The sequence below is a fragment of the Cantharellus anzutake genome, assembly GCF_015039405.1.
Source record: "Cantharellus anzutake strain C23 chromosome Unknown EI90scaffold_90, whole genome shotgun sequence".
Taxonomy (NCBI): domain Eukaryota; kingdom Fungi; phylum Basidiomycota; class Agaricomycetes; order Cantharellales; family Hydnaceae; genus Cantharellus; species Cantharellus anzutake.
Genome location: NW_024067040.1, coordinates 231,392 through 253,432, shown reverse-complemented (window position 1 = coordinate 253,432; position 22,041 = coordinate 231,392). Strand labels below are relative to the sequence as shown.

General features: G+C 47.7%; 4 protein-coding genes across 4 annotated transcripts; 2 read left to right on the top strand and 2 right to left on the bottom strand.

Annotated features, from left to right (window-relative positions):
* Positions 1-3,066: 3,066 nt before the first annotated feature.
* On the bottom strand, positions 3,067-3,962 carry EI90DRAFT_3020798 (uncharacterized protein; the record flags this gene model as incomplete). The annotated part of the gene is made up of 5 exons (XM_039057548.1): positions 3,067-3,129; positions 3,167-3,279; positions 3,332-3,435; positions 3,493-3,632; positions 3,684-3,962. 5 exons carry the CDS (start codon positions 3,960-3,962, stop codon positions 3,067-3,069), a joined length of 699 nt encoding a protein of 232 aa, XP_038910076.1.
* Positions 3,963-13,201: 9,239 nt separating this feature from the next.
* Positions 13,202-15,777, top strand: EI90DRAFT_3158350 (uncharacterized protein; the record flags this gene model as incomplete). Its single annotated transcript, XM_039066170.1, has 10 exons — positions 13,202-13,423; positions 13,509-13,647; positions 13,699-14,015; positions 14,071-14,101; positions 14,157-14,490; positions 14,545-14,736; positions 14,788-14,986; positions 15,047-15,197; positions 15,254-15,432; positions 15,487-15,777. 10 exons carry the CDS (start codon positions 13,202-13,204, stop codon positions 15,535-15,537), a joined length of 1,815 nt encoding a protein of 604 aa, XP_038910075.1. The 3' UTR covers positions 15,538-15,777.
* Positions 15,778-16,623: 846 nt separating this feature from the next.
* Positions 16,624-19,715, bottom strand: EI90DRAFT_3147248 (putative ATP-binding cassette transporter; the record flags this gene model as incomplete). Its single annotated transcript, XM_039065512.1, has 18 exons — positions 16,624-16,746; positions 16,796-16,833; positions 16,898-17,032; positions 17,091-17,161; positions 17,219-17,249; positions 17,312-17,435; positions 17,494-17,567; positions 17,615-17,706; positions 17,754-17,971; positions 18,128-18,198; positions 18,252-18,302; positions 18,360-18,570; positions 18,625-18,701; positions 18,822-18,868; positions 18,919-19,184; positions 19,221-19,247; positions 19,365-19,511; positions 19,668-19,715. 18 exons carry the CDS (start codon positions 19,713-19,715, stop codon positions 16,624-16,626), a joined length of 1,851 nt encoding a protein of 616 aa, XP_038910074.1.
* Positions 19,716-20,883: 1,168 nt separating this feature from the next.
* EI90DRAFT_3082246 (uncharacterized protein) lies at positions 20,884-21,991 on the top strand. Its single transcript, XM_039061993.1, has 2 exons — positions 20,884-21,037; positions 21,106-21,991. Exons 1-2 carry the CDS (start codon positions 20,888-20,890, stop codon positions 21,649-21,651), a joined length of 696 nt encoding a protein of 231 aa, XP_038910073.1. The 5' UTR covers positions 20,884-20,887; the 3' UTR covers positions 21,652-21,991.
* Positions 21,992-22,041: the final 50 nt, after the last annotated feature.

The following is a 22,041-nucleotide window of genomic DNA, read 5'->3' as shown; positions in this document are numbered from 1 at the left end:
ATGTTCTAAGGTGTTTTTGTGCTTTCTGTGCTTTGTTTTGATCAGGGTCTTCCTTATTTGGACAGAAATTGGTCTTCATGATCTGCCAAAGTGCAGATCTCGGTTCCGATGGCCGGTTCCCTTCGCATCGCCACCCTCACATGTCTTTAAGCATGATGCGGACTTCTATATTCCCGTTGTTGGTCTAACTTCACAACGGCTGGACCGTTTGGGCTGAAACTTTGCATAACGATAGTTTTTAATTTATGATATTTTCCATGTAAATTTCGTTATGTGTTTTAAATATGGATCTTGCGTGAACGTTGTCTCTTCCCTGAGCCATGACTTTGATGTCACTCATCCCGTTAATGAATATCTCATTGATGTGTGAGCCTTTTATTATGAAAATTTGGGTGAATTAAGAGTATATCCCTTCCTTTCTAATGGGCTCTCAAGCTCGTCTCGGTCGTTACTGGTTGTTCTTCGCACTTTCCTTTTGTACGTTGTCCTTGTTTTCTGTGAATTTCGGTCATATCTCTGTCATTTATGGGTAGTTTTTTTTGAAATTACTTTCATTAGGGAGTTTCACAGTTCGCTGAAGTGGGTCTAAACTGGATTATGAATTGGATCTAAAATGGACAAAATTTGACTCATGTGCGACCCAAGTTTAGAGCGACTTTGGGTCCAGTTTAGATGCTCCAGTTGGGCATTCACAGTACAAGCCTCTAAAGTGCATCCAAAGTGGGTTGGGTAAGTCCGTCACCCATATCCTCTATGTTCCTATTATGTAATTAGCCACTCTAATGCCCGTTCCTTCTGATCGCAAGCGACTCATCCATTCTACCATCCAGCATGCCCACCGGCTCCGTGCACGTTACTATCAACAATGCCGAACTCTCAGACTAAAGGGTACCGACTCTGTTAACTCCAGCACATCCTCTGACAACACTAGTAACCCGGATACCAGTTCAACCTCCACATCAACAATGACCAACAGCAGCAGCAGCAGCAGCAGCAGCGATGACAACACTGACACTGGCAATGGTAACACCGGCAACATCTCCCAGCCATCCAACTTGTCATCGGTTGCTGAATGCAACCAAGCGCTGCAGTCCCTACATCGCTCATTCAGGCGGTCCATGTTTCAGGTGCGACTTTTCCTCTCCATTCTCCTTTCCACCCGAGTCCTTTTTCCACATGATGTCCCGAAATGCAGCCAGTTAGCGCTTATTCTTTTGTGCTATAAAGAAGATGACCCCCCCCCGCTTCCGTCAAAATCTACGTGTCTCACCTCACACATTCAACATCCTCGTCTCCCTCATCCAGGCCCACCCATGTTTCCAAAACAGCTCCAGGAATGACCAGTGGCCTGTTGATTGCCAGCTCGCAATTGCTCTCTATCGGTTCGGCCATTTCGGCAATGCAGCATCTGTTGATGCCGTTGCACAGTGGGCAGGCTGCAGTGCAGGCATGGTTGTCAAGGCCACATGTCGTGTTATCATGGCCTTTTTGCCGCTGCATAACCAGGCCATTCGATGGCCAAATGCAGCTGAGAAGTGGGAGGCATCAGACTGGGTGGAGAGTGTGTCTTGTCACGCATGGAGGCCGGGTTTTTGTATGGTGGATGGTACTCTTCTCCCTCTCGCGTCCAAACCAGGACATTTTGGGGAGCAGTTTTTTGACCGGAAGTCCAACTATTCTCTCAGTCTTACGGTATGTGGATTACTATCAATTTATATATATATGTGGAACACCGGTATTAATATCCTTTTAGCTTGTAACATTACCAAACCTACGCATCACCGACTATGTGCTTGGCCCCCCTGGCAGTATGCACGACTCAACGGCATTCAAGGAATCCGTGCATTCAAAGAATCTGACCAGCTTTTCCGCAACGGTGAATGGTTGTGGGCCGACTCTGCATATGCAGTTTCCCCATGGTGTATGGTGCCTTACAAGCGGCCACAATCACTTGCAGCATCAAACCGCCAATTCAACTATCATTTATCTACGGTGAGTTATTTCCAAGACCTCTCATGATTATTTATGATTTAAATGTCCTTTTTTACAGGTGCGCATAAGGTCAGAACATGCTGTGGGGTACCTCAAAGGTCGCTTCCAGTCACTTCGTGGACTCCGTCAATAGATCAATTCAGAGCATGATTATGTACTTTCGCTTGCATGGGTCCGCACATGTTTGATCATCCACTCTTTTGCAGCGCGTGTTGAAGATGAGGAGTATGAAAGTGATTTCTGGGAATGGGTTGAGGAGGGCAGGAGTGGTGAAGATGATAGTGAGGATGATGAACCAGTTGCAGGTTTCACCTGGGGTGGAGCAGGGTTGTCACTGCCCCGAGAATCAGAAGGGCACCGGAAGCGCCGTCTTGTACAGGCAGCTCTTTTCGATGCTCTCTACTAAAATTTTCATATTCAAATATTTGTACTACGTGTGTATGAGTATGAAGATGAATTTTTTGTGGTTTTTTCACACTGAGCATAAAGAAATCTAAAAATTGAGACTCCCAAAATCAAATGCGGGATCATGCTGTTGTTGTGGCTGTTGCTGCTGCTGTTGTTGCTGCTGCTGTTGTTGCCGTTGCTGCTGCTGTGGCTGTGACTGGACCTGCGCAAGTTGTAACTGAAGCCTGAGCGACTCAATTTCAAATTTACGGCGCATCTTTTCTCTCTTGAGCTCAAGCCATGCCATCTGCTGTACATGATGGTATTCAGCCTCTTGTTGAGCTTGAACCTGATCAACCCATGCTGCCTCATGGAAATCGGCAATAAAATCTTTGCGGCCCTTTGACCCTGATGTGCGTGAAGCCATGAGCGTTAAGTCAACCTTGGACTTGAGTGTGGCAGGCCCTGGGGTTGACCTTGCCAGTGTATGAGATGAAGACACACTTGAGTCTTCTGCATTAATCCCTGGCTTGACATCAGGGAGCTGCGAGTCTGGAAGGGAGAGTGGAAAACCAGTGGGCGACTCCATGCGAAAAAGGGTGGTGTCCATATTAAGAAGTCCCATGTCAACCTGAGGTGGTGGTTCGGCCCAAGAAATTGGTGAGTTGACATGGGAAAGCGGTGCATTTACGATGGCTGGTGGTGAAGGTGGACGGGAGGTATTGGTCTCAATGGGTGCAGCAACTTGCTCTGGAGGCACAAAGACGGCTTGTTCAAAATCACTTACCATCTTCCCAGTGCCGCTTGTTGAGTTTGTTACCATCTGGAATGCGTATTTTGGATGCTCTGACCACCATCCATGCAGTGTGTTCCACCATGGGAAAGATGCACGAATCATCTCTTCAAAAATGAGAAAATAAGCAGTGTACCAAGTAATTGACATGTATGCTACCTAGCTGGTTTCTGTGCATTTCATTCTTATCCTCATCCTCATCTTTGAGGCCCTCACCAGTCTGCTGTAGCACTTTGCGATATCCGGTGTATGTCTTCTGTAAACTACAATTGGGAGAGTACTAGATGAGCTACAGTGACCTCAGCAACTAATAAATTTACTAAGTGATCCGACCTAAGACAGAGGTTGCATAGCGCTCAGGTTCCATTAAATAAGCGCTGTGATCCGGTTCCCCTTCAACATCAAAGACAGCCTTTGCTATCTCACGGTAATATTCAACTTTGGGTTTGCTACCGACAACCTAGGTGATAGTGAGTGGTGAGAGTTGAAAGGCATCATATTAGATGCTCACCTTTTTCCGCGACTCCTTCCTTGCATCCTTGACAGAATCACTGAACATTTTCAGTCGAACATCAAGGTGGTTTGTGAGATATTCAATTAGGCGCTCTGTCCAGCGTTCATTGGTGTCCCATTGAACCTTTGGAGTGCGAGGCTCAGACTTAATTTCAGCCTTGACGGCAACCATGGGTGGGGTGGCACTGGCAGACTCATTGTCCGTTGTTGTACGTGAGCGGCGCCCTGATCGTAGCTGAGGGACCAAACCCTCAGGGTTTTTTCGTTTGGCTGGCATGGTTTGGGAAGCGAGATGGTGGTGACGGTGATGGGGTGGGGTGATGAGGGGTGAGGGAAAATGCGCAAAGGGACAGGTGACCTAAAGCGGAGAACTGTACAGCAAGATTTGCGGACTTATGTATAAGGCCGAATTTAGACTGACTTTAGAAAATCGACTTTAGGCCAGTTGGGGGACTTGAGCCCCAAGTCAAAGTCGTCAGTTTAGATCGAGTTAAGATCGAGTTTTGTCACTCATGTGTCACTTTAGGAATTTCACTTCAGATGCATTGCACTTCAGTCAACCGTGAAATGCCCTATTGGGTCCGTTTGAAAAACATCTACGTTCCTATTATAAACACGACTTTGAATTTTTCATTGGTTCCTAAGGAATCCTTGTTCCGTGGTACTTCCAACCTCAGCTACATGTGCAGGCGTGGGAAAGTAGTTTCCGTGGAGGTTCTCTGGTTGGTTTTATAGTCAAATCTTGCTCGATTGTCCTAGTTCCTTGTTCAATATTCGCTATAAATTCCCCTGAGCATTCCGTCTTGTTGGTGCTAAGCTTGAAGTATTTTTATTAATTTTCTTTCTTCCAATTTATCATATGTAGTCATAATAATTCGTAAAAATTCGTAAAAATTCAGGTTCTTCTATTTTCTGATATCTACTTGACATATGGGGTTTTTCATGGTTTATCTGACATATTTCCATAATGAGTTTCCATAGGGTGACCGTTATTTCTCCTACACCGGTAAGGAAGCATTATTTCTAGATCAACTATATGAATCCTCCAGAATCACTATTGACTCACCCATTTCCATCTTCATCAACAATCAATCTGCCATTGCCCTCGCTGAGAACCCCATGTTCCATGCTCGAACGAAACACATAAAGTAAATAAGCTAATGCACAGACTGTAAATACAATCAGAACTCGCATACAAGGAAGAATAAAAAGGGTATCACCTCAGTCTCGAATGAGAGATCTGAGGGAGTGTGATAAATTCCGTGCACAGTGTGTTTTATACACCTAGCATCAATATCACTTATAACAACTGCCTGCTATAACCGGCAATGAAGTAACTATCAAGACAAAAGGTATATATGATATCCTCAATTGATATTGCATCAGTAAAGAAAAATATTAGTATGCATGGACATTGATATTCCAATATGCCCACTCAATGAACATTGGCATTAATGATCCCCATCCCTTTGGTGAACTTCTCATGTTTGATCTGCACAAGTCCTTTGGTGAGAACGTTGGCTACTTGATCAGCCATTGGGATATAGTCAAGATCCACATCGCTGTTGTTGACACACTTGCAGATGAAATGCTGCCTAACATGTGCTTCGTGCGCATGTGGTAAGCAGGGTTGATGGCTAAGGTGAGGGCACCTTGATTGTCACCGAGAATAGTATGAGGAATGGAGCGGGATTTGAGAACATCACCAATAAGTTGTTGAATCCATATTGCCTCCTTGGCAGCATGGGTAAGCGCCATATACTCCCCTTCCATGCTGGACAGCGCAGTGGAAGACTGCTTCTTTGAACTCCAGGACACAGCAGCTCCAGCGATTTTGAATACAAAGCCAGAAACGGATCGGTGGTCACATGGGTCACCAGCCCAATCAGAATTGGAGTAACCTGTGAAGTCGTTATCATGAGCTTTACCATTGTAAACCAACTTGTAGTTCTGTGAATAGTTAAGGTATCTGAACAAGCGGTTGATGGCAATAAGGTGTTCCTTCCCAGGATTGGTGGAATATTGACTCAAAGTGCCCACTGCATAGGCGATATCAGACATGTGCCAAGCATCACATACATAATGCTGCCGATTCGTGACTGATAATCGCGGACGTCAACTTCAGGTGAATCAAGTTGGGGCAACTTGTTAGACACTGGTCCGGGGTCGGCACCGAGGATTGCCATTGCGGGCCACTATAGGCCGCGATGGCCATGATGCTGCGAACAAGGCCCAAGGGTAGGGCATTTGGCCTCAGCGACTCTAAAGGAGCGCTGTGCCCCCTAGCTGTCTCTTGGCCCTCATTTCAGACTTACTGGGATTGCCTTGTTGGGGTCAGGACTTAGAGGTCGTGGTCAAATCGATATTAGAGCTAAAGTACTATAATGTAGTATACAGGATATATATAGGAGGAAAGAATGAATGGGAGCGGACCCGGGCCGAAGGCCGAAGGGTCCGGAAGCAAACATGAATAAGGAGCGGGGTTGGCCGCACAGCGGCTGGCAATGACCGAGGGTCAAAACAAACAATAACAGATAAATAAAGGAAGGAGCATAGGGCCGCGATAGCAGCGATGGTATCATAGCGGCGCTGGACTCGGAGTTGGGCCGGAGTCGGGCGCGGGAATGGTAGTGGCCCTGTAGGGGCCAAGTGGGTGGGGTAGAGGAGTCGTGCTGGGCACGGTGCCAGAGGCAGACTCAGGGTGGGAAGGTTGGTGTGGCTGTGGGGGAGTCGGCCAGGTGCAGGGGAGCCTAGGGGCAAGCAGGGGAGTGAGCAGGGAGTCCTCAGGGAGGATAGGGCTGAGGTCAGGGCTCGCGCTCACGCTCGCATAGCAGGAATGGGCTCGGGTGGCATCAGGACAGGCAGCTAACGGGTCAGAATGCACAGCCATGACACAACTTGAAGTTAGATGCGATTGGGGTAGAGATTGGATGACAATTAGTGAAATGGAAACAAGTGAGAACATCCTTGACGTAACGGGTTTGGGAGATGTAGATCAAGCACTGAGCTCAATCACGAGTAATCTTGAGTCCTAGAAACCAGTGAATCTCTCCAAGATCCTTCATCTTGAACGTTTTCATGAGCTGGGACTTCTTGAGATTAAGAAGGCTGAGGTCATTAGAAAGGATCATGAGATCATCAACATAAAGGGCGATGATGCAAAAACTTTGTCCTTCCCACAAAGAACAAACACAGCATGGTCAGAGTCGCACCGGCAGAAGCCGAGTTTCACAAACTCTTTCTTCGCCTTCTCATACCATGACCTTGAAGCTTGCTTCAGGCCATATAAACTCCTTTCCAACTTCCAAATGACATTCTCCTTCCCATAATCGGCACTCCCCATGGGCAGATTCATATAGATAACATGTTCGAGATCGCCGTTCAAGAAGGTGGTCTTCACATCCATCTGGTGTACCTCAAGATCGAGTCGCACAGCGATAGCGAGTAGGATTTGAATTGATACCCACTTGACAACAGGTGCGAAGGTTTCATCGTAGTCAACTTGATAAATCTGACCAAAACCTTTGGCAATGATTCTAGCGCTTAACAGATCCATCTGCCCCCTTCTTCAATGCAAATATCCAACGACAACCAATGACATTTCGAATGTCTACCTCATCAGTACTAACCGCAACATAAGTTTGGGTTTCCTTCAAGGACATCAGTTCATTGTGGCAAGCCTCGAGCCAGGCATCGGAGTCGGGGCAATTCATGGCATCGTGATAGGTGCGTGGGACTTCAGTTTGGGCAATGCAAGTGTGCTCTTTGCCCACTCATTTAGCATACTGACCTGTTCTATCATATGAATTGACAAAATATCGATCGTCATCATCTCAAATCCATGTATGCCATTCACGTGTCGACCATCAGGGAGCATCTGGAATTACCTCATCCTCTTCCTCTCCCAACGTATCAACCTCCAATCCCCCATCATTATCATCTTCCATCTTGTCCAGTCCACCATTTCCAACTTCTTTGTCCACCATTCCCTTCTCACCACTTTCCTCCACTGCCTTTCTAATGCTTCCATCACCCTCTGCCATATCATCCTTATCAACCACATGCAAAGACAAATCCACAGATGAGGATTCAATTGTTACTTGTTCGGGTTCAGGTGATTCCTCAAAGAAGTGAACATCGCAAGATTCATGAATTTTACGAGTTTCAGGCTCATAGATTATGAAAGCCTTCTTGCCGGCAGCCATTCCCAGGTGAATCCCAGTGATGGAACGTGCAGCAAGTTTATCTCATTGTCTCTCAGGAATAATGAGGGTGGCTTTACAGCCAAAGGTGCATATGGTAGAAACTGATGGCTTGTTTCCTGTCCAGAGCTGGAATGGTGAAATACCATCAGGGAGAGCGGAATGGGGAACAATATTTTTAATGAGTACAGCATGTCGGAGGGCGTATGGCCAGGCAGATCGGCCAACGTGCAACTTGACACTTTCAAGCATGATGATTGTCATCATGACGAGTGTACGATTGTGTCAGGGATGCATCCGGGGTGGAGGGGGCCCAGCTGTAGTGCCCGGCAGAGGGACCCTCTCGGGGGACGAAGTGGGCACGCGTACCGACGGGCCCGATCTGGGACTATAGTCCCTGGCCACTTAGACTGAAGTGGAAAATGTGAATTGTTATTAAAAGGAAGAACTACACTACTTACCTGAAGTGGAAAATGTGAGAAGAAGGTTACTTCTTCAGTTCCCACTTCAGGTACATTTATGTACATGCGGCTTGGGTCACATGATGAGTGCCACGTCATCTACGGAGAGAGCCACAGCCATCCGGGTATCCCCGCAGGAGATCCCGAGGGCATCCGCTGCAGGTGTGCATGCTGGGCGTAGCGGGAAGTCGTCCAGGGTGTCTGAGCCAGACGGGTCAACAGTACAATGATACAAGGGAAGGTGGTCCGTGTAAATAGAAAGAATAAACAGAAAGGGAGAATGAAATAAAGGAGAAAGAGAAAAGAGGGAAAAGGGAGGAAGGAGGGAGGAGGAAGGATGGGTAGCGGGGAGCGGGTGAGCGGGTGAGGTGGGCCCGGGTGGGCCTGGGTGGAACCGGGTCAGTCGGGTGTGCCCTGACAGATTGACCCTCTCGGCCACACCGTTCTCTTGTGGCGTGTGAGGATTTGTCTTCTCATGGACAATCCCGATGTCCCTAAGGTATTCAGAGAACTCGTTGGAGAAGTACTCACCGCCTCCATCAGTGTGCAAGACCTTCAACTTCTTGCCTGATTGACGTTCTGCTTGGGCTAGGAAATCTTTGAAGGTCTCAAGAGTGTCACTTTTCTTTTTGATAGGATAGACAGTTAAGAAACAGGAGTGATCATCGATGAAGGTGATGAAATATCGGTAGCTCTCATGTGTCATGGTTTGGACTTCGCACAGGTCGGAGAAGACGCATCCGAGAATTTCGCCAGAATGGGTAAGAGTTTGTTTAGGGATAGGGGAACATGTGTGTCCTGACGCCTTACACTCTTCACAGTAGGCTGATCCATCCTTCATATCCCCAACTACTTCCATTCCCTTGGCCATACCACTGTGGACCATCTTTAGAATAGATTGTGATGAGATGTGTCCAAGGCAGGCATGCCAGACATTAAGTGAAGCTGTTGCAGTAGTTGTACGAGCAACCAGCACAGCCTCAACATTACCTTCCCTGGCACACCTAGAGATATATGTGGATTCTGAACCTGTCACAATGCAAGGCAACCTATAAAGGCTGCCAGAGGCCTTCCCGATTCCAAGGAGTTCACTGCTGGGATTAAGAAGTTGACAACTACTGGGGGCGAAATAAACTCGCGCTCCAACTGAGGTTAGTTGTGTTACGGAGAGGAGGTTTGTGCCAATCTTTGGACAGTACAGCACGTTACTGATGATAACTTGTTGGTCATCGGTTCCATTATGCAGAACAACTTTGATTTGACCTTGACCAATGGCAAAGAGGGCATGTTTATCGCCTAGATAGATTGGACATGGGGGAAGGAGAGGTGAGTATGTCGAGAACCAGAGTTGATTAGCACAGATGTGAGATGATGCTCCAGAATCTATAACCCATTCAGTCATTCGCACACGATCACTGTCTGTGATCACAGCATGTTCTTCCATGAGAAGGACATCAATCTTTGCATCCTTTTTCTTAGCACCCTTCTGAGAACTCTGCCCATTGCCGGACTTGGCTGGGCGTTGCCCTTCAGAACCTCCACCTTCAGCCCAACACCATTCAAAGGTATGTCCCAACTGCCATTTGCAGTTTGGGTTGGTACAGCATGGGCATTCTTTCTTTGACTTCTTCCCATCAGATTTACCATTACTTTTGTCAGCACTTTTTACAGTTTTGGCAACCAATGCAGTCGACAAAGCAGGTTTGTTCTTCCTTTTCTCTTCTCTGAGGATTTGGGCTATGAGTTTGTCACAGGCTATTGTTGATGCATCATCAAGATCCGCAAGGGCAATCTGCTTGAGCATGTCATACGATTCTGGGAGTGCCTCTGACACTATCATGGCGAACTTGGTGTCAGTGTAGTCATCACCTAGACTCACCAATCGATCACGAAGTTCACGCATCTGGATCAGTTGAGGTTCCAACAGTTTGGAATCGTCCAGTTGATAATGGTGAAGTTGTGTCATTACTCTCGCAGCGTCTAAGGCACCAACATCGTTATACTTTTTGAATAGCTGAACCCAAGCCTCTTTTGCAAAATGTTTACTGTCGATGAGGGTGAGTGGTGTGTCATCAATGGTAAGTGCAATCTGAGTCAAAGCTGCATCGTTCTTCCTGTCCCATTCAACAATCGCAGGATCAGGAGCTGCAGCCTTTTTGTCAGAGGAGGAGGTATTGGAAGATGAGGAAGATGAGGAGGAAGTAGAGGTAGGAGGATGATGTCACAACCAACAAATCCTGGGGCTCCGTCAGTGGCGAATCAATGCTGATAGGCAAATCTGCTGACCCAAAACCCATCCTAACCAGCCCCCAACCCAATGTCTGGCCCCCTGTCCTATCAAGTGAGACTTGGTCAACAATCTGACCCCGGACCTTGCCAGCATTCCGACCTTACCTCCAGTTCCTGAGCCCTTGGCGCTCCCAGCATCCAGTCCCTCTAGCTCCCCTTGCCTCATCTCCATCTGAATCACACCCATCACTCCACTATGTGGTCACAGCCATGCACTGCATCCAGACCTCTGCCCGCATCCAGACTTCCGCCCACATCTGTACCTCCACTCACCTCTGATGCTTCTGGTCCTCCACACCCTGTGGTCAGGTCAAAACACCCCTCCGTACCTTTTCTGGCCATCATGCTGTCCTTGTTTGTGACAGCACTGATGGAACACCCTCTGTCTGCAGACTTATCAGCGCCACACTGATTCCCACATCCCATTTCGCAGACTTGTGTCGGTGCCACATGCCAACCCTGCTTTTCCTTTGGCCTTTTGCCACTTGGCAGCATACATTCATTCCTTGCCAAGTGCCTATTATGTTTATCCACTCATTCACTTAACTTGCCAATATCAGTGTTGATCCACTTTTATTGACACTAGGTTATTGGTCCTATTGTTCTTCCCATCAATAACCCTCACCACTCATTGTTTGTTTGTTCATTCCTCACTTCCAGTTCCCAGGCTCTTGTCCATTATTTAGTTTGACAATCCCTGCTCATTTCCATGCCAGACCATGCCAGACCAACTGACCCTTCTATATTTCCTCTGTCCTATTTATATCTTGTAAATACTTTCAGGGACCTCAGTCTGAAATCAACTAGAGTACCCCCCCTGTCTGGTCTGAGTCCCTCCTTCTGCAAAGGGGGCTTTCCCCCCTCTGAGTCCATGCTCGTGGAGTCCACACTCCTCCTACAAGCCCACTCCGCCCGCAAGTCTTGTTTGAAGTCCACTGTAAGTGTCAATCTGTAAATATGGGATCTCCCCCAGATGTCAAGCTCAGGGCACAGCACTCCACTTGAGTCACTGAGGCCGTGATCCCACTCTGCTAACCTTGAACAGCACTTCCGGACATGCTGCTACATTCCGCCTGCACATCTGCGCATGCATGCTCCAACAGACCTCTGCCAAAACCTCCAACCTCGACTCAGACAGAAACCCATCCATCTTCAGTCCATCTTCTGACAGTATTTCCAACTCTGACAGATGAGGGGGGTCTGAGGTCTTCGACTTGGGATCAACGAAATCCCAAAGTCCTCAATCAATGAGAACCATTCAGCATTGGACAGCCCACATACAATAGTTGTGGCTGTCATTTTTAAGCTTATCAATACTGTGGAGACCTTTAGTTGTAGTAGCATCGTTTGCTGCAGTAGAAGACATTGGGCTCATGACCTAAAGTAAATAAGCTAATGCGCAGACTCAGTCTCGAATGAGAGATCTGAGTTATTATTCCTTTACCTGATGCACAGACTGTAAATACAATCAGAACTTGCATACAAGGAAGAATAAAAAGGGCACCACCCCAGTCTCGAATGAGAGATCTGAGGGAGTGTGATAAATTCCGTGCACAGTGTGTTTTATACACCTAGTGCCAATATCGCTTATAGCGACTGCCTGCTATAACCGGCAATGAAGTAACTATCAAGACAAAAGGTATATACGATATCCTCAATTGATATCGCGTCAGTAAAGAAAAATATTAGTATGCATGGACATTGATATTCCAATAACACATTGATGTCCATCACCATTGGATACAAGAAAAGATCGAAAGTGGAACATTGAAGCTCCAATACATTCCGACTGCTGATCAAGTGTCCGACATTTTCACAAAGGCTCTCCCGGAAATTAAATTTGAGAAATTTCGAGAGGAGCTGGGCTTGCATCGAGTCATCCACCACTGAGTGGGTGTGTTGTGAGACAGCACCGGCTGACTCTCGGTACTGTACAAGGATACCCGACTTAGCGCCGACACTAAGGAATTGATGCTAAGTCCTACCCAGTTCCTATAAACACTCTTTTCTCTGTTTCGTTGATTATTAACCCTGTCACTCTTTTATTTGTTTCTCATTATCTTTGATTAGTTTTGGCTGAGTCGCCTCATGTCCCTCATTACATTCAAACGTATGATGCTTAAAAGCTCGACGTTACTTTTCCTTTATGCCCTCAGTTCTCTTTGCTTATACGCGCGAGACTGAGTACTATTATACATTAGTGAGGACACAAGTATTGAGGAACGAGATTCTGTTTACGTAATCAAATGCGGGGGGGGCGCTGCTGAACGCTTGAACACCCCAACAACTAATGGCCTGCGGTGGCATTTCTCACATTGTAAAACAAACAGTTCCGCCTCGTAAGCCAAGGAGTTCCCCGGCTGTCAGCCACTAGACGCTGATGCCAAGCATTCTTTGTGTTGGATCGCCGTAATTCAAATTACATGCGGTCAAATGAAGTACCACCTATTGATACAGTGCGACGAACATTGCAGCCATTGCTTAACCTTTGCTCATTTTCGAACCAAGTGGCCTTACCATAAACCTTGCCGTCAGGAGTCTCCGCATTATTGTAGCTCGCGATAATGAACCCATTCTCCAATCGGGTCTGGATGGGTGAGCCTAAAATCATCTTAGGAGTTGACATAGGTACAACATCCAGCGGCATCTCATATGCTTATCTACTTCGAGGGTATGTCTTACTAAACTTGTCATTCGACCCACCAACCCTTTGGCACAGCCAACCACCCACCATTGGTAGGGTAGGCGACTGGCCTGGTCAGGAAGCCCATATGGATGAGAAAAAGGTGCCAACGCGGATTTGGTACGACAAGTTCAAGGAATGTATTGCACTATTCTCTGCCTTTTTTTATTTATGCGTGAGTGATTTAGGCTGTGTCGTTTGGTGCCGATTCGTTAAGCGCGGAGACGGAGGATCGGGCGGAAGATGAAGGTTGGGTCCTTGCAAAACATTTCAAGCTTCATCTGCATCCTTCCACGTTGACAAAGGCTCATGACCTTCGTGTTGACCGTGCGTCATCATGTACAATCCCGTGCTAAACAATCCTGAACGAAAGCTTAGCACTCCCTGGAGGGATACCATTGTCAACGATATACCGCGATTTTTTTCGTTTCTTGGTTGATCATACCAAGGAAGTCTTCCGTAATCGTGTTCTTGACGGAGGGCTTGTCTGGGAACGACTGTTTCCAACAGCGGATGTTGTAATGGCTCATCCGAATGGATGGGGCTTCAGGGAGCAAGACTTCATGCGGAAGGCAGCCATTGACGCGGGGATCATTTCGCCATTTGACGCGGACTCCCATCTTATTTTCGTAGCAGAAGGGGAAGCCAGCGTCCACTACTGTTTGCACCGCGCAAATCTTTCGGCTCAGTTTCATGTACGTGAAATCCCTTCCTATCAAATCCTTCGTCTGAATGCCGGGCCTGTTGAAGCCAAGTCTCAGTTTTGTTGTTTGCGATGCTGGTATTGACAAATATTGTTAGTCGCGATGTTGACATGCCAACTGATAATTTGTTAGGTGGTTCAACCGTGGACACAACAGCATATGTGGTTGACGCAGTCAACCCGTGTCTCCTGATGCATGAAGTGAGGGCCTCGTCTTGCGTCCAAGCCGGCGGTGTATTCGTAGACAAGGGGGCCTCCCAGTATTTCAACAAATTATTATCGAATCCTGTAACACAGCTGTGTGAGGATGAGGTATCCGATTATGTTAAGGCCGCCACAACGGATTTCGAAAGTAGTGCCAAGAAGGCGTTTAAGAATCAGTCAAGCACTGCAAATATAGCAGTCGGACAAAGTCGTCTCAACATCGAGGCTGCTGGAGTAAAGCGTGGTAGAATCAAAGTGGATGGGTGAGTATCGTCAATTGTGGGGATTACTTCCTTGATCCTGAGACTCCAGGATAGATCCGTTATCCAATCATGGTTCAATCCTCTGGTTGATCAGGTCGTACAATCTCTCTATGAGCAGATGCTGGGGACCGCCTGCAGATACGTTCTGTTGGTTGGTGGCTTTGGCGAGAACGCTTACCTTCGAGAAAGAATCCGTGCGACCTTCGAATCACGAAACTGTCAGGTCGTCACATTAAATGATTCAACGTGAGTGATCGTTGCCTTTTGACACACTCGGATATCGAACTGCATGAATAGGTGCAAAGCAGTCTCAGACGGTGCTGTCATTTGGCGTATCTCATGCTCGGTTATCAAACGAGCAGCCCGTTTTCATTATGGAATCATTGGGAGTCATGTTTTTCGGCCTTCAGACCCTCTCCATACTGGCAGACCCGTTTACAAAGAGGTTGAAGGTGGGCTTTGGGTCCAAGGAGTCTGGTTCCCGATAGTAGCTAAGGTAATTGTAATTGTGCAGTTGCTGCTTCCACTTTAATCCTGTTGCTGTTTGCAACAACAGGGTTCCTTATTCTCTCCCGAAGAAAGCGTGGCTAAAACATTCCACTACATTTACAAATCAAGAGAGGACATACCAAGAACGATCACGATGCAGCTGTATGCCTTCGCACCACCCGATGTGAATCAACCCTATTGGGCAATGGACCTAAATGGTAAGCGTCTTCCTTTCCATGTACCTCCCGAACGAAATGTCATCTCTTCTGTCTAGGCAATCTTCTTCCGGGCTTTGAGAAAGTTTGTACAATTACCGCCGAACTCGGAAATGACTATTCTTCTGTTGGAGAGCATCGGGATAGTCAAGGTAGGACGTTTTGGTCTCAGGAATACAAAATTAGAGTGGGATTTGGGGGGACCGAATTACATTCACTGTTGGAGTGGACACAGGGAGTGAGTATTCGGCGGTTTACAACGCGATGATAGGTACTAACTAGTTCCCCAAAGAGTAAGGTATACCGAAGCAAGACTGTGATGATACCGAACTCGTTGGCATAATCTCCAACAATGTAGTCCTCATCGTTGTTCTAATTTGTCAACTGGTGTATTTTTTTGTGCAGGCAACATTTGGACTTTTATTCGTTAGCCGCGATATTCTACTGCGAGAAAAGATGCTCTGTGGGAAGGCGACTGGGCGGAATTATGATCGGTTTTCACTAGGTTTGAGCAATTGACATTGGATACGAAAATGTAGTCATGAGCAAGACATCACTGCTGAGTCGATTAAATATTCTTTTCACTTGCAAGATGCTGGAGTTCCATTTGAGCACACCGCGTTGGGCCAGAAATGAGGACAGATCTCAAACCTGAGCCTGAGAAGGTGCCACACATGCACCTCTGATCAGTTGGCTGGCTGATCATCGTAATTAACAACACTGGACGGGCACAGTTGTGTGGCTTTGGGCCGTCCCTTATCCTTGACGGCCTTCCGATGGGGCAGACAACTTCTGCCCAAGGAGGAACACGGCACCGGAGCTCTTAGGCAACTCTGAGGATTCGCGTCGTACAACAAAGAGCGACGTTTACGCATTTGGGTGCCCCTGCATGCATACAAGTGAGTGAGAGTGCTCAAAGATCACTAGCTGGGTTGAATCGAACTTAGTATCGGGTCATCTTCGATCGCCCTCCGTACCATTAGCTAAGAAGGGATTTTGAGATCATAGAGGCGATTAGACGCAGTGATGCTCCTTGGAGCTGATCTGATAAACCCCTTGAGCAACTGCTGGCCTCTTGCTGTTCGGCAAGTGCGGGACGTCCTCGACGTCTCGGATGGCTGTCGGTCTGTTCCCACACTACTTCTACCTAGACTAGCCCTTCGCAATGGGACAGCCAGCACATTTCTTGTGCACCCCGATATAACCTCTTTAGCCCGCAGCCGATTGTTTAACTGTCCGAGGTCTAGCTCGATCCCCAATGGTTTACCGTCTCGAGATCTAAGCCGCGCATACACTAATCAGTTGGATGTAAATACTGCTTGCTTGAATTAAACTCCTAAGAGTGGGGATTATTGCAAATACAGTCAGATGTGAACATGTTGAGTAGACAAGCGTTCCAGCGAGAAGCATAAAGTTGACCAGCTCAACGCTAATGGGTTTTCCCAAGCACGGCGTCATCTGCTCCTTCGGACGCCGCATTTTCTTTTTCCCCCATGGTGGCCTCGAGTTGAGCATCCATAAGAGCCCGGAAACGAGAATCTGGTCGAGCAGCCTAAAGCAAACGTCAATTCATCGGACAAGCCGAGATCGAAATTAGGTACCAAGTCCTTGTATCTCCCTTCTTCCACAATTCGCCCATCTAAATTGAAATGCAAGGTATTGTGGCTGAGATCTGCACACAAGCGCTATGAAATTATGCAAACCTTCTAGTACAACAATACGCTCAGCTCGCGAAATTGTGGAAAGTCGATGGGCAACGATGATACTTGTTGTATGTCGTGATTCCAAAATCTTCTCTATGGCCTGATTTACCCTAAGCTCGCTTACCGCATCGAGAGCTATTCGTCATGTCATGAATACATTAACGGGGCAGATAAGCGATAAAAGGTACGGCACCAGAAGTAGCTTCGTCGAGGCATAGCAGGGACGGTTGCTTCAGGAGGGCTCGGGCAATGGCGATTCGCTGCCTATAGCAGTTTCAAACCTTAGTATTGTTTCCACTGTTCGGCGAAGACAACCAGCACCGTTGTCCGCCACTGAGGCTACTTCTCCCAACTATCATGAAACAAGGCCAACGTCATCGAAAAAAGGCAATACAGATGCTGGGTAAACTCAACTCTTTGTTTCAAATCGTGCGGGCATGTCCCAAATAAAGTCGCAATTAGCCTGACGAGCTGCACGCTTTATTGCGTTTCTAGGAGTATCAGGCGCCCCATAGGCAATGTTAGACGCAATGGTCCCCTAAAGATCCAGGAATGTTCATCGAACGAGTAGATATCCGTCATCCGAAAAGACACGCCTCAAAAAGAACTGGCTCTTGGGGCACGATGCTCAGCAAGGACCGCCACGATTGAACATCGAAGTCCCGGATATCTACAGGAGAATGAGCAGCAAATATAACGTAAAACCCTGAGGATTACCTCTGCCATTGAATGTAACCTTCCCCTCAAGAGGGTCATAGAACCGAAGTAAAAGACTTTGAATACTGCTTTTTCCACTTCCGCTCTTGCCACTGCAACATGTCAGGAAACATACTCTAAGACAACAAACATCACAAACACGATGGCGGTGCTTCCTCCAACTGGGATCTCTAAGGAGAAGTCCTTCAACACCTTCACCTCTGGCCGAGAGGGGTATGCAAACGTGACATTTTCGAATCGTACAATTCCCTCGCGCATCGGAAATATTGGGACTCCTGTGTTAGTCGGGATCGAGGGTCCGCGATCGACGAGTGAGAAGACACGAGCTGATGCTCCAAGAGCTCGCATAACCGTTGTCTCCATTCCCGAAGATTCGGCAATCAGATCTTGTAAGGGGAACCCTGTGAAATGGTGAAAAGGACTCACGAAGAAAGAGCTAAGGTATATCTGTGAGCAGACATCAAGGAAAAGGCATCAATTCACCTACCTCAATAAGCTCAGGGCACTCCCTACATATGCAGAATATAACAGGAGACTAGTGAGGTCACCGACCGAAATCTCGCCCCTTGATACCAAAGTGCCACCTAGGAAGCATGATTATGATCTAGCGGACTAACCAAACCCTTATGTCACACACCGTATCCAAGCAATGTAAGAATTGTCAAATTTCCGGCCCATCCTGTGGATCCTAAAGGGCGTCAAGACCATAAGGTTCGGGTCGGACTCATTTGAGACAGAAACCAACCAAAGAAAATGGCACTAGCCAATGCCTCTTTCCGTCCTAGTCCGAGTACATCGTTTACCCTTTCTGCGAACCGCTTCTCTTCCCATTTCCTGGCATTGGATGCCTGCACGGTACGTAAAGCGGAAAGCGACTCATTCGCTACGTTTGACATTTTCCCGAGTGCTTCTTGTGTTGCGTTAGAGAGTCTCTTCAAGTAACGACCATATATAAACTAAAGGTGCGAATCCATGAATCATGGGCAAAGTCTAAACTTGAAATGACTTACGGAACCCAGCGCTATGGGAGGTACGACGGAGAGCATGACCAAAGTCAATTTTGGAGAAAGATAGATCATGAGGCCAACTAATGGTATTAGGGTTTTGACCTTTAAAGACAGCGTGGAGCACGGACGAGACTGACGTACGTCCAACGGTTGCAGTCACTGTAGCTCTGTGAAGGGAAGTAAATAAATCGTTCCGATACAATCGATCGTCACATACCGCAATCCATCGCTCAAATTGTTGGTTATCCTGCCCAAAGATCGCATCATTTCCCACTTGCACGATCATGATACTCTTACGATTCCCCGACAATGTTCGTATCTGCGCTGAGGCGGCTCATGACATCACCAACCCCAGGATCCTTTTCTGAGAATTCCACCTCCTGTCGGAGAGCGCTTGAGTACAACGCTTGACGTAGCCGGGCTATAATTCTCTGTCCAGCAAGTCGCATAAGCAGAACCCGCCCCGTGTTCGCCATGGCACCAACTGTAAATATCCCAAGAAGACCAAGAAGTGCTACAGAGGGTGAAAGATTAAGGAACATATGCTGAGCAATGAGTATAAGCTTATCATGTAGAGGGGATTGCGATCAATGAATGACTGACGGGATCTTTAGAGGAAAAATAATCTATGAGTTTGCCGACAGTCAGAGGTACGGACATGGACACGCTAGATGAAATAAATAACTTCCAACGAGTTAGAGATGTGAAAGCCATGGGGATTTAATCTCAGCCTGGAAACTTACCAGTCCGACAGCTGTGAGGAGTGTTTTCTTTTCTGGTTTCCCTAACGCAACTATCTGCTTCAGATTGGTGCTCGAATTGTCTGGAGGAACAAGAGAAGGAGGAAGAAGCCGAGACAAGAAGCTATCCTTTCTATCGGGGACAACCCCCTGGCCCTCGATAGCAGGCTTCGGAGGAGGATTGGTGGTGAGGACCCGTACGCGTATTGGGGGACACGGCACGATACACCGAGGCGCTCTAGCTAAACATAAATAAAACTGAGATGGCATGGGGAGGGGGGCTAGTCGATATGCCCTTGGGCCCACATTGCTGAGGACGGAGCGATGTCCGCAGATGACCCTTGCTATATTCATGCAACGGAGCACGGAGTCACCCAGCAACGGCTTAAAAAGCCTCACTGTGGCGAGTTGATCGAGGAGCTGCCCAAAAACTGTTAGCGTTGAGAATGATCCGGAAGAGAGTGAGGGATTGTGGCGAGTGGAAGCTGGCCCAAACTGACGTGTGGTGTGAGAAGAATAAAGCGTTCCCACGCTCGCAAGACGGACGCCGGAAAACCAAACGAAGATCTTGCTGCTCAGATTGACAATGTCCTCATCTTTGGCTCGATGAATAGTACGGATGTCCTAGGTATGCAGGAAAGCACGACCGATAAGTGCACCCATGTCTGTTGATAACGTTCATGGCAATTTTCCCAACTCGGTCGAGTATCCCGGCCATTCTTACCATTTATAACTGCTGTGAATTCAGGATAGTATGATCGATCATCACACTCCAAACTAGTCGATGCTGGGTTGCTTCAATGCAGCCTTTTTTTTTTTTTTGTGCGGGCCATGTCACTTTGATGAATCTATGCGCAGCTTTTAGTGCATCATATGCCAAAGGGTGTTTCCACCTTCAATCTGGGGTTGCGTTCGGAGGAATGCTTCAAGGTGTCCATGCTACAATATACTTGCTTCCTGAAAGTCGTCTGGGATGGCTACCATGTGCCCATGTGCCATCGACAGAAATTTTACAGATAGTAGCCATGGCGCCGCGCCCCTCACACGTCATAATAGAAACCACTAACATTTGTTCCCGATACCGGAGTTTGTTAGGTCATGCTCTCCCTGGCCCCTGAAAGGGTTTATAGCAAGCAGGACTCTAGGCTGGTCGCCTCATTTTTGTTCGATGCTTTGTTTGCAGGCTCCACTGGCTGTCTGTCTGGCGTGGCGCGAGTGGCTGTGGGAGCCCTTTCCATACTCGTTCCCTTCCGGGATCCCTTTGCTGAAGAGGGGAAGGAATTCTCTCCTCGTGAATGGCAACGGCTACACATACCATTCCACTCCCTCACGAGATGCTCTGATGTGGCTTATTTCCAATCTCCGAACGTAATGTAAGGCTCCTTCTAGAACTTGGCATCACCTAGTTGAACGACAATGGATAACCCGGCACGGCCCTGTCCTTTTTCCAGCTGGGCTCCACTCCACACCGCACGCTAGTGAAGGGCATGGCAACGCTGGCATGCTATGCCCGCAAGTTGCTTACAATGAATGCAGTGTATTCGGCGCGTCGACGTTCGATGATATCATCCTATATGTTGCACCCTGTCTATAATGTGCATGTGGACAGCAAGTTAAGGGATGGGGCAGAATATGGGCGATCGGTAGGCTGCGAGAATGGACAGTTATCTCACCTGGTGGGCCTGTCGCTCTGTTCGGCCGAGCAAGCTTTATGGCTCATGTACCGATCAATGGTCCGCCTCAGCGAAATTTGATTCTTGTCTCCGCAATCGGAAATTCCGGCCCAATCGGAAACCTTCAGGCTGCCTGTTCTCGGAGTCCTCGTTTGTCCGCCTCAAGGTTGCAAACGTTGCCATCATACCACAGTATTTCCACCCGGTCAGCAGCATCCCTCGATGGGCGTCCCACTATCATCTTTCCAACGTCATTTCGCCCTCGTGACGTATCTGGAGGATCGAAAGGTGGAAAAGGCTTTCCAGACGACTGGCCTGCCATGGTGTTTCGGTGCCAATTTCTCTGCATGCGACCCGAGCGTACCCGTTGGATCTTTACCCTCTTGTCGTGTCTCTCGCGCGCACGCGTGCGCAGTAAACCCCTTTATCGGGGATTGTTTGTATTAGATCTCATCTGTGATTCTGCATGCTGCTTTCAGCAAGGCAATGTGCCCTCATCAACTACAAACCTTATAGACACCCGACTACCGACTACGACCTGGACACACCATTATTCCACCAACACTTCCTGCATCCCATCTGAGACAAATGGGATGCGGACCGCTTTGGGGTTCTAGGCACCCACCACGCTAGCGGGTCGCCAGGGGACCGATAAGCTGGCTGATCGAGGATTCCATGGAAATTCTTTGTTGTGGAGGATCACACGTGCTGGATGACACAAAGCGCTATTGACAGCATTCCCTCGATGAGTCTCATCAAAGATGGCAGTCCGGGTGTTAATATGAGAACAATCGGCTGCTCCCCATCAGGGATGAGATGGGAGAACCAGCTTTCACCTCGACTGGGCGGATACAACGTGGGGCAAGAGATTCGGAGGTAATTTTGAGTGTAGACAAGGCACCCGTTTCTTATCGGATGAATGAAAGAAATGGGGATGATGCGTGTATGGGTAAACGAGGGTTCCCCACATACTCCTCGATAATGACCAATTAATTGTTTCGTCAAGT